General features: G+C 42.4%; 1 protein-coding gene across 1 annotated transcript; it reads left to right on the plus strand.

Moving 5' to 3' along the window:
- The first annotated feature begins 2,387 nt into the window (after window positions 1-2,387).
- On the plus strand, window positions 2,388-7,094 carry inaa (internexin neuronal intermediate filament protein, alpha a). Its single transcript, XM_061227892.1, has 3 exons — window positions 2,388-3,465; window positions 4,501-4,625; window positions 5,332-7,094. The coding sequence occupies exons 1-3, from the start codon at window positions 2,413-2,415 to the stop codon at window positions 5,588-5,590; spliced, it is 1,437 nt and encodes a 478-aa protein (XP_061083876.1). The 5' UTR covers window positions 2,388-2,412; the 3' UTR covers window positions 5,591-7,094.
- Window positions 7,095-11,744: the final 4,650 nt, after the last annotated feature.

Raw genomic sequence — 11,744 nt, forward strand, 5'->3', positions numbered from 1 at the left:
ACATCTGAAAATTATGCCTCAGTAAAAGCTGCCCATTTTGGATTATTGATAATTTATTTCTCAATAACTATTTGGTGTCAGGAGCTCTAGCTTCAGTTGTAGTCTTTACAGATAGGTAAAATACCAACAAGATTGCAGTTACCAGAATATCCATAATATCCTGTAGACTATTCCAGGGTATAATATCCTGAATACATCCTTGATCAACTTAAACAAAATAATCTTTTTAATTGGGTCTTATTGTTTTGGTATCACTCCAAATGCTATTTGAAAAAATTATTAACAAAAATGGATGCATGCTTACTGATATGATATATGAATTCTACATACAAAATGATCCAAACATGCAAAGATTTGGGGATTTTTCTTACAAAGTTACGGACCTCTAAATATCACCTTTTGTGTCACAGTGCTTTTTTCATTGCAAAACTTTAAATGGCTGTGCCGGGAAAACAATATATAGTATGAAGCTCAAGTTTTCAGGAATTTTATGTCTCATAATTGTCTACGGACGTACAGAAAAATGTACTAGAAAGATCCAAGAGGAGCTGTGGTGCAACCTCCTGGAGTCCATATGTTCCACCACACCCTCTAATCTAATTAGGTAGTGATAATATGTGTATATTTGTGTGTTAATTAATATACATTGAGAGATGATTTTAAGAGAGGGTTGTACAACTTCCAGACCAAGTCTCTGAGTTTGTATGTAGTGTCCTTCCCTCTAGGAGCTTCATAAGCACTTTGTCATATGACTTGTCTTGTTTTCTTCAATTACAACATAGCTTTTTGCATATTTGTGGCATCAAGCTCATTTTAATGGCTGTTGGCAGGTCAGTGCAGTGTGGGTGTCCGAGAATGTTTCTCAAAGTCATTCCGTTCACCACACAACTCAGGAAGGAAGACTGGGTTAAACATCAAGGGCTGGTGGTCCTCCAAATATAGGAGTACAGAGACAGCCAGAACACAAGCAATGCAACAGATATGTTCTCAGCATATACCCAGACAACCACTGAAGGAGAGACTTTCCACTCAGTGCTAATACAACTATACCAGGAGCAGAGTAAAATGTTCAGTGTTAAATCGACAACTATGGAGCAGACAGGAGTAACACTGGATATTTTACAGTGCTCCTGTCATCCAACTAAATACTTTACATTCTTCACGATTTTCTTACAGAACTCAGAAATGCAATTTCACAATTTCAAGCATTTTCTTTTACATATGTTAAAAGGGGTTATTGAAGGATGTAACCAAAACAACTATCACCCTTTAATTATGCTTAAGACGATGCAAAATGGTAATTTGTTTGTACATATTTTTGCTGTGTGTGTGTGATGTGTTCACTTAAATATCTTTAATAAGAGACTCTCTAGGCCTATTGTAGGCTCGTACTATCCTAAAACAGAATTGTGCTGGTATAAATGCTGAACATCAGCAGGGGGCAGCAAAGTATATATATTTCCACCAACTTCCAAGTATATATATTTCCAATCATACACCAAGTATGGTGTATGATTTTACGTTCGCCTGGTGAAGCTTACGTTCAGAAGGCTTTCAATTACGTTAGAACAGAAACAATTGCCCATTTATAATTATAGAATCAATCATTTAATTAATCGCACATTTCTACTGAATATTCCAATAAACTGATTACGTCTGTGTTTTGAGATTTAGTATGATCTCTAAAGTGAAAAACTAAGACAAAATAAAAAACTTCGGATAGGCTAGACTATATTCGCAAGTAAGACCAAGGTGTCCAGTTTAACATCATAACTTTTCTATGTGTATATACACATATACGGTGTAATTTAACACAACTAAACCTGTAGGCCATGTTTATAGGAACACGTTCGGATGGAATAGCAGGAGTGTAAGAGTCCATGGGTTCTATGCATTTTAGGGCTAGAAAGTAGAAACCTAGAAACACATGCATCGCGCGAATCGCAAATACATCTGCAAAAAATACATGACAATATGGAAAATGTAATATTTTAATTAAAAGGAGACTCTACAAAAGTCTACGATTTCATTATTAATCGCACCCCGAACTTGAATTATTTCCAGAGGTGACAGACAGAAACATGCGATACAAAATATATCTTGCTGACATCAGCGTTGCACCAAAATGGGCAGTTCCATTTTGGAGCTCGTCCCAGTTTACGGGGAAAAGGTAGCTAACACGTTCCTTTAAAGCACTTTGTCCCTTCGTGGAAAAACGTATCCTATAAAGTGTAACCAAATGCTATTATGTAGGTGTTTAAACACTGAATTAAACGTAGATTTGGTTGATTTGTCCTATACCTCTACAGTGAGGAATGCTCAAGGCGTCACATGGTGTGAGTTTTTAGTTTGGGACGGCCCAGGTATATAAAGAAGACGCAGAGGATGCTCAGTCACTCATTAGACGCCAAGATGAGTTACGGATCTGAATACAGTGCTTCTTCCTACAGAAAGATTTTCGGGGACTCCCCTCGATTCTCGTCCTCGAGAATGAGCAGCCCCGCTTCCTCGAGGAATTCTTTCTCTTCCAGCGGCTATAGGTCCCAATCCCTCTCCCGCATCAGCTCTTCTTCCCTGGGCTCTTACCGGAGACCTGGACGCTCTTCGTTCTCGTCGATGCCAAGCGACACCGTTGATTTCGCCCAGACAACAGTGCTCAACAATGAATTCAAGACCACTCGAACGAATGAAAAGGAGCAGATGCAAGGGCTCAATGACCGCTTTGCCATGTTCATCGAGAAGGTGCGCAATCTTGAGCAGCAAAATAAAGTCCTGGAGACCGAGCTGGTGACTCTGCGCGGGAGGCAGAATGAACCGTCCCGCCTTGCTGATATGTACCAGCAGGAGCTCAGAGATCTCCGTTCCCAGTTGGAGGCGTTAAACAACGAGAAGTCTCAGATTCTAGTTGAACGGGACAACATCGAAGAGGACCTGCAGAAACTAAGGGATAAGTATGAAGACGAGATCAGGGCGAGGGAAGAGGCCGAGCAGACCCTCAAGGCGTTCAAGAAGGACGTGGACGATGCCACTGTTGTCCGACTGGACCTGGAGAAGAAAGTGGAGTCTCTCCTGGATGAGATATCTTTCCTGAGGAAGGTGCACGACGAAGAGGTGACGGAGCTGATGAATATGTTGCAAGCAACACAGGTGTCGGTTGAGATGGAGGTAACCAAACCCGATCTCACATCCGCCCTGAAGGAGATCCGAGGCCAGTATGAATCGATGGCCTCCAAGAACCTGCAGTCAGCGGAAGAGTGGTACAAATCCAAATTTGAAAATCTTAACGAGCAGGCGACTAGGAGCAACGAAGCCATGCGCGCGAGCAGGGAGGAGATCAACGAATATAGGAGGCAGATGCAGTCTAGAACCATCGAGATCGAAAGTCTCAGGGGAACCAACGAATCTCTGGAAAGGCAGCTGAGAGAGATGGAGGACAGGTACAATGCCGAGATGTCCGGTTTGCAGGTAAGTGTGGCTGTCGACAAGTAGCTTTCACAAGTAGCTAATCAACAAAGTAGGCTAGGAAAATGCGCATAGTGCAAATTATGTTTTAGTATATTGTAGAAATTGCGTATTATAGTTTAAAAGTTGTGTAAATTTGCATGTCGAACATTAATGATGTTAAACGAAAGTAGATGTAATAAATGAACGTAGCCTATCGCTACCACGGGGATGAATGCGCTCTCGGGGTCCACGCCCCTGTCCATGGTGCTGAATCAATGTATCCAAAAGAACAAAAGAAATACTATAGAGACGGATCAGCAGCATCCTTGATACGTTTTACAGGTTTAATATCCTTCCGTAACAAGGTAGATTAAACATATTTCATATTCGGAGGGTTTATGTCCTCCAATGGTTCGAGTCGAGTCTGGTCGTCTCCTTCACGTTGATTTATTTTCCGTACAAAAGACAGGAATAAGACGGATTTACTGTGAGAGATCAGGTTAACCTGGTTTTCACCTTACTATGTTTCTAAATCAGATTATGCGACATCTATTCTCAGCCACGTGTTTATAGGGTCACGAGAAGCCATTATGTGGGCGTGTCAACTGGTTTGCTCTTTAAAATAAACACATGAAAAGGTCCTTGTACCAATACGTCTTGCGTCGCATGATGTGCTAAGGCATTAGCGTGACAATACGTCCCCATCCACTGTCATGTGAAAGTATTCGTTTTAAATACACATTTTTTAAACAAATATAAAAGCAAATACAATACGTTTTATTTGGGACTCGTGCAGGGTACATGTCATATTTCATATCGCTATCAGAGTGTCTTGTCAAGGATACACCGCACGAGATGCTTGAAATGTTATTGTACAGATACAATATCGGAAAGCAAAAGTGTATTTCCACCTATACCAAAATACCCAGATTCTTAATTTATCTAACAATAAAGAACATTATGTAAATTGTAAATAAAACATATTTTGACACGTACTTCGATAGAACCAACCCTCAGAGGTACGTGTTCTGAATTTGGTTTTGCCTATTTCGCCAGGACACTATTGGTCAACTGGACAATGAACTGAGGACCACCAAGGGCGAGATGGCCCGTCATCTGAGAGAGTACCAGGACTTACTGAATGTCAAGATGGCGTTGGACATTGAGATCGCAGCCTACAGGTAGAACTTTTCTCTGATATTATAACCCCTTTAACAATATTAAAGGTATCAAAGGAACCCTGTTTGAACTTTTTTTCATAGTGTTGGCAGGGAATGATTAACACAGTCACAGCTATATATTCAATCACTGAGATCTAAAATAACTAATGAAATATGTAAAAATTCAATCGGATAATAATTTGCTGATTTTAATTATTCTTTGCCATTGAATTATATATACAGGTAATATACCATGTGCCAGTTTTACCGATATAGATGAAGCCTAGTCATGGACTGGGTTTGTCTGTGTCTGTGAAACCAGTTTCAAGTTGAAAACTTGATTTTCTTCAGTTTTATTCAACTGGAATATAGTATCAAAAAGCAAGCTTCCACAAATACAAATTCCCTGTAATCTGAATTATAAGTCGACTGTACAGCTATGACCAGGCTGAGCTATACTTTTCTAAAGTTTAAGAGAAAGTGATATTCTAGTCAGGGGGCCACACATGCTCATGGTGGAGAGAGGGAAAGGACCAGCGGCTCTGAGCATTCTTAGACTCTTATTACTCTAACAAGAACAAAACAACATGAGCACGCTGATGATAAGAACAGGCCAGTCAGTTCAGCTCAGTGTGTCCTTTTCCTTCCTGCCAAAAGACTATCTGACAGACTGTTGTGTTTGTCTTGAATGAATAAACATTGCTTTTCCTGCCCGCGCCTCCTTCAGGAAGCTTCTGGAAGGGGAGGAGACTCGGTTCAGCAGCGGGATAACCTTCCCTAGCTCCAACGCCAGCTCCGGGTCCAGCCTGAACTACAGCTACCAGACCCGCATATACTCCGGCTCCTCCAAGGGAGGGAAGGAGGAGAAGCAGGAGGAGGCGCAGAGCAAGCACAGCAAGGCAGGTAACCAGCGCGAGACCAACGAGGAGTCCAAGAAGATGGAGAAGAGCGACTCGGACCACTACTCCTCCGGCCAGAAGAACTAAACCCTCTCTTCTGACCCCTGTCCCATTACAGTGTTCTGACCCCACCTTCACTCTCATCACAGTTCTACAACTTTCTCTATCGTTCTCTCTCTCCGTCTGTCTGTCTGTCTCACGTAACGATCACTTGGAGAACACACTTCTGAAAACATCACAAAACTTTCACTCTTTAGGGCAGGAACACACACTCTCTACATGTCACGACGTGAACGGGTTTGCACACGACTGTTTAACACACAGCTATATTTGAAATGAAAGTGCACTGCCGCATGGTACCAATGACTCTTCACACATTCCACCGTGTGTGTGTGTGTGTGTGTGTGTGTATGTGAGAAGTTATACACATACGGTGCATAGTCATCTCAGAACATATCAGAACTACAGCAGTGTATCAGCAGTTCAGGTAATGTGTCTTTTTCATAGATAAAGCTAAAATTACAGCAAGGTTTAAATAAGCAGTTTACGCTATAAACCTTACCTGTAAGTAATTCCCTGTTTTACCAGGTTACAAATATTTACAGGAATATTCATGTTTTATTATTCATAAAATAACTTGAAAAGACACTCTGACACATTTATTTCGACTGTTCTCGAGGGCTTATTCTAACAGGCCTTGACACTGTTTATATAATCTGTCTAGTAATCCGTAAAACCAAATCCGTCAGAATTGCATCTACAAGTTCATGTTGAGTACAGCTTTCAAATTCAGATGGAGTCATTATTAAAGAAGGAACCGCATTCATTGGTCCACAAACGTACAGATTCAGAGGCAGTATTGTTATCCAAGATTGCTTTAGATGTTAGCCCTGCTTCCCTTATCTTGAAAAGACTATAAATTACATATAACCAGCTGTAAATTGCATGTGTCTATTTCATGTTTGCATGGTGACTGCCATCCATTTGACTTTTCACATATGACATAGGCTTCCTTAATCTCTCATGTAATCGGATGCTACGTTACTACCCATATCAAAGCGTACAGCAGGAATATTACGATGGAAATGGTTGTACAAAAATGATAGTAGCTAACTGAATTTTTGTAGTTTTGATGTCTACAGTATCACACATACCACTGTCATTAACACTAGTGGTTGACCGTTTATGTGTAAATGAAGATTTCTCAGTGGGGGCACTTAAGGTAGTATAATCTTATCAGTACTGAAATGTAGATAAATTGTCAACATCTAAAGACAAGTGTTGTGAAAAACGTGTGTTGTCGGCTTTAAGCTTACATTGTTAAAATGCTTTCAGATGAATTGCAAAAGTTGCGAAATGATCGATATTTAGCACGAATGCATGCGCCGACGGGCTGGACATTTCTCCTTTCTATACAATCAAAATAGCTATGGATGGGTCTCACAGAACTGTATGCATTGTGTCATGTTAAATGTATTATCAGTGATGCCTGAAGCACATGCTAACAGCCATGATCAACTTCTTTACCACATAACTAAGCCTTAGTAAGTAGAGAGGAAAACTCTGTAATATTATACCAGTGTGTCACTTGGTTTAGCTTCAACGGTTGACAGGCACAGACACATCTTGTGCAAAAGACCTCTTCAGGAACGAGGCAGCGATTGAAGTATTTTTTTTGCACAACCAAAAATAACTAGCAAACCCACCAAATCTTGTGGCAGGGCACTGTGTTTTTTGGAGACAGCTTTTGGAGGATATACGAGTAAGACACTAGCTAACTGGTGAGGGTGATTAAAAAAAAACACCAAATAAGGATGGTACAGCATTGTACTGGTCAAGAGTGGGACTGGAAGCTGGATTAAGGCTGCACAATACACTGGATAGGTGGTCCCCAATCAGCCCTTTAGCTAAAGAACTATGCTAGAGTCACTAACTGGCACAAGAAAGGTATCTCCCAGGTTAATCAACTTGTGAAACTATTCTGTGTGTAAGTTATATTTTCTCTAGCCAAGCTTTGCACTGCATGGCCTATTCAGTTATACCACTATTTGGCCCATTAACTTCAAGTTCAACCTAAACTCATATTTTGTTGTTCTTGCACTGGGCTGCTTGCATTGCAGAGTAACATGGGGTTGAGGTGTAAACTTGACTGTAGCTCTGCCAACACTACCATCAATGTTCATGCATATCATCCAGTATGCATGACATAGGACACCATTGGCCGACCATGGGAAGCATTGCTAAGGGTACTGCCCGTTTGCTCATTTCCATTTCCCGTTCCCCACTGGGCCACCCACCCTGCAATGCGCAAAAGCTGAAAACGCTAAAGGAAGTAGCCAAAGACCTGTCTGGCGTCACATGGCGCAGGTTAGCGTGCCTGACTAACACGCTCAGCTTGACTAGTGTCGAGAGAGGACGCACGGGGGACCAGTTGCTGGCATTGCATCACCCTTCTTCAAAGACAAACAAAGAAAAAACACTCCGAATGCACTGCCAAAAACCTTTATAAACCACAGGCGACAAGCCGTCAAACGCAGGTTTCTAATAATACACCAAACAAACAAAACTAAGAAAAAATGAATGAATGTTGTAGGTTGTTAAAAATGCCTTAATACCACCAGCAGCTTTCGAACTGGGACGGTCTGTGTGCTTCGTTGACGGCGCTATTACGGATGTTGCGTTCTTTATTCTCTGTAGAATTACGTGTAATGTGACATTAGCACAAAACCATACTGAACAACATAGTAAAGTGTCTCTTTCCTGTTTCTTCTGACGTGTGGCACATATCAATAAAAACTTGGCACTGATGAAGTCGTTGAGTCTTTGTTGTATGTTTGCCTTGCTTTGTGCTTACTTCTGAAGATGTCGAACGAGGCAGTTTCCAGATGCTACATAATTAGCAAGAAGCAGAAGTTAAATTAATACCCTCATTAATTCTGTCCACTGCAAAAACCAATAAATAAGTCAATCTTAACAAGCATTTTAGTCTATTTAGATTTAGATATTTTAAATCTTGCTAGTTTGCTAAATAACACAAAAAGATGAGGAGCCAATGAGGTGAGACAATTTCACTTGTCAAGCAGAAAGCTTGTTAAAACTCTTGTTAGCATTTTCTACTTCAGATAATTTGTGTCATTACAAGACAGACTTTTCTTTGCAGTGTGAGGTTTGTGCTTTGTGTTCATGTGGATGCTTTAACCACATGAATATTGCCAGCAAGATTTATGAGGTGTCTGAAATTTAGACGTTTACGCCTACGTTAAGATACTCGGCAGACTGTTCCTGGCGGTGCTTTATTTTAAATATTGAAGATGGTAATTGCTCTTCTGCTAGCTTTTATCATTAATCCTCAAGACACTCAGTCACCCTTACCAGGAGACCATTGCTCCACAGTACAAGTGCAAGGGTTAATTTAACACCGACTCATCAAATCAAAAGATCCTCATAAGGCAATTATAGGCTCAGCCGGTACAGAGGGCAGGAATAAGAGTCTCTGGAACCTACAGCAGCCAGGGAGCTGGCAGAACAACCCTCTGTGACTCAACCAGCAGGGAACACACAGCTCAGTTACAAAACAACCTGATAAAATGTCTGGGTCCCTATTAACAATGAACAGATCAAACAGAAGAAGGTTCTAATAAACAGACAATTGTTTGTCCGTCAAGCGTCTCCATTTTGTGCCAAGAATGTGTGATCCTTCGGAGAAGTAGTTGAATAATATGAAAAGGCACTTCCTCAATCTATGAGAGTGGCTTCTTCAGAGGTATACAATCTGTAGAAAGTAGTTATGACCATAATCTGTAAAGAAGTTTTTTTTTCCTATTGTAAAGTAGGACCCTCTTTAGCGTACTCTCGTACTCCTCTGCACCCCATTGGCCCGCTATGATGATTGTGCATTTCCTCTCTCCAAGGTAACACAGCTTTGGATTGGTCCCCTGCATTCACTTCTAACTAGCCCCCCCCATTGCCAGTGCATAATAAGTCAGTCAGTTTGGGGTGTGCGTGTGTGTGTGTGTGTGTGTGTGTGTGTGTGTGTGGGGGGGGTTGACACAGGCACACCGTGATGCACACACTGCAGGTCTTGAAAGATTTATACACCTGCAGTGGGGGTAGGGCTGTCTGCACAACGACACCCCTCACCGTCAGCTCTAAAATTACGCCCCTGCGTTCACTTTCACTTTCAGCGTCACATCACATCTGATCCCCCGCGTCTGCAGGGCTGCGGGGAGCCACAGCCCAAACACAGCCCCGTCTCAGTGAGCCGCAGTGGGGAGGGAAGGAAGCACACTCACCCGCGAATAACAGTGTCAGTAACCAGGCACTGTATCACCCAGGTGTGCGCTGACACGCCCGGGAGAGGCTTCCGACAGCTTTCACCTGAGATACGCGGCGGCCAATCACAGGGCGCCCCGCCCGCAGGGACTTACTCAGCCAATTAACATGGCTTACCAAGTGTTTCATTTTCACAAATGATCCATGCAGTTGGCTTAAGGCAATAGAAATTGAGAAAAATAATTGAATGGCTTCTTTCCTGGTCAAAAACTATGTCCCTCAGAAATGACCAACTCCGTGTTTCACCGTACGACCTTGAGATCGACGACTCCTCAGGAGTCAGCAGATTTTGTGCATTTCCCCAAAAATAAAAACGGCTATTATGTTCCACATCCCGTGCACTGATATGATCGCAGGCAGTGGCAGACAACGTTATGAATCCCCTACTGTACACAGGAGACGCAGCAGTTGCTGACGGCAGGAAAACTGCAGCTTATGGTGCAAATCAGCAGGCGACCGCACGGCAACAGTGTCGGCCATATTGAGTCCAAGCACATGCGTACATGGTCAGCAGAAAACCCGTTCTGCACTGAACCATATATCCTGGTGCATCCACAGGGGGGGAACCTACCGAACCTTCTAGATCAGAACCTCCATTACGCACATCACGCACCCCCCCACTCCCGGTCTGGTCTCCCACACAACACTGTGTCTCAGCAGGCCATCGGCAGCTATAATTTACATTTACATTTTACATTTTAGTCATTTGGCAGACGCTTTTAATCCATAGCGACTTACAAGTGCATAGGTTCTACCATAAGTCAAAGCATCACATCCAGAACTAGCAAAATACACATGAAATGCTGTTCTAAACATAGTTGGCATGATAAGTGCTTTTTTTTTGGGGGGGGGGGTTAGACAAGGACAGGGATATCAGAAAGGAGGGGCAGGGGAAATCAGGAGGGAGGACTAAGGTAGAGTTTGAAAAGGTGGGTTTTGAGTCTGCGTCGAAATTGGGGGAGGGATTCTGCTGTTCTGACAGTGGTAGGCAAGTCATTCCACCACTGAGGAACCAGAACGGAAAACAGGCGTGAAGGCGCAGCTCGACCGCCAGGTGCACGTAGAGAGGGAACCGTAAGGCGACCAGAGCTGGCAGACCGGAGTGGTCTAGCTGGGGAGTAGGGAGTGATCAAGGATTGTATGTAAGGTGGGGCAGCGTTAGATTCATCCCGGTGTTAGGCACGCAAGGACGAATCCGCTGAAAAATTGATACCATTCCCATCACTGTTCGTCTCCCAGTACAGAGCACCCCTTTAAAAGGAAAGGCATCATAAGGTAAGATCACAGACCCCTGCATACCAGAGCCACTCCTGTCCAACACTGCCGTTAGCGTGAAGCAGCCATGCAGCTAAAATCCAGGCACATATTCACATAGCAAACTGAAACTGTGGAGCCATAACTGCTCAAACCTGGCTAATCAAAAACGCCCAGACTGCTCCCCCACGTTACACCCAATTGTCCTCTACAGTCCATCTTAAAATGTCAGCTCACGAATACATTGTCATGTATAGGACCACAATGGTAGATATACTTTAAAATTTGGTCAGTCTCCTCATAAGACTTTCCACCGCTTAGAATGGGCAAGCCAGAAATGAAATCACATCAGTTTACTGCGCTTTATGAGTGAATGCAGGGTTAGCTGTAAACCAGCTAGACAGCAAGGTTATAGCAAAGAAACGGATGAGCCCTGCAATTTTGGTATTGAGTCCAGATTGCATTTGAGAAATCGCCCCAAAACAAAACGGCAAATAGCAAATATTTTTTACAAAAAAACAAAACAAAAAACCCCCAATGGTGAAACATTCTCCATCTGTTCCACCATGAAAAGCAAAAAATACAAAAGGAGGCCAGACTGTCTGCTCTCCTTTGGCCAAAATAAATAAATAAATATAGGAAAACGTGGCGTTAA

This window comes from Conger conger, chromosome 18 (genome assembly GCF_963514075.1).
Source record: "Conger conger chromosome 18, fConCon1.1, whole genome shotgun sequence".
Taxonomy (NCBI): domain Eukaryota; kingdom Metazoa; phylum Chordata; class Actinopteri; order Anguilliformes; family Congridae; genus Conger; species Conger conger.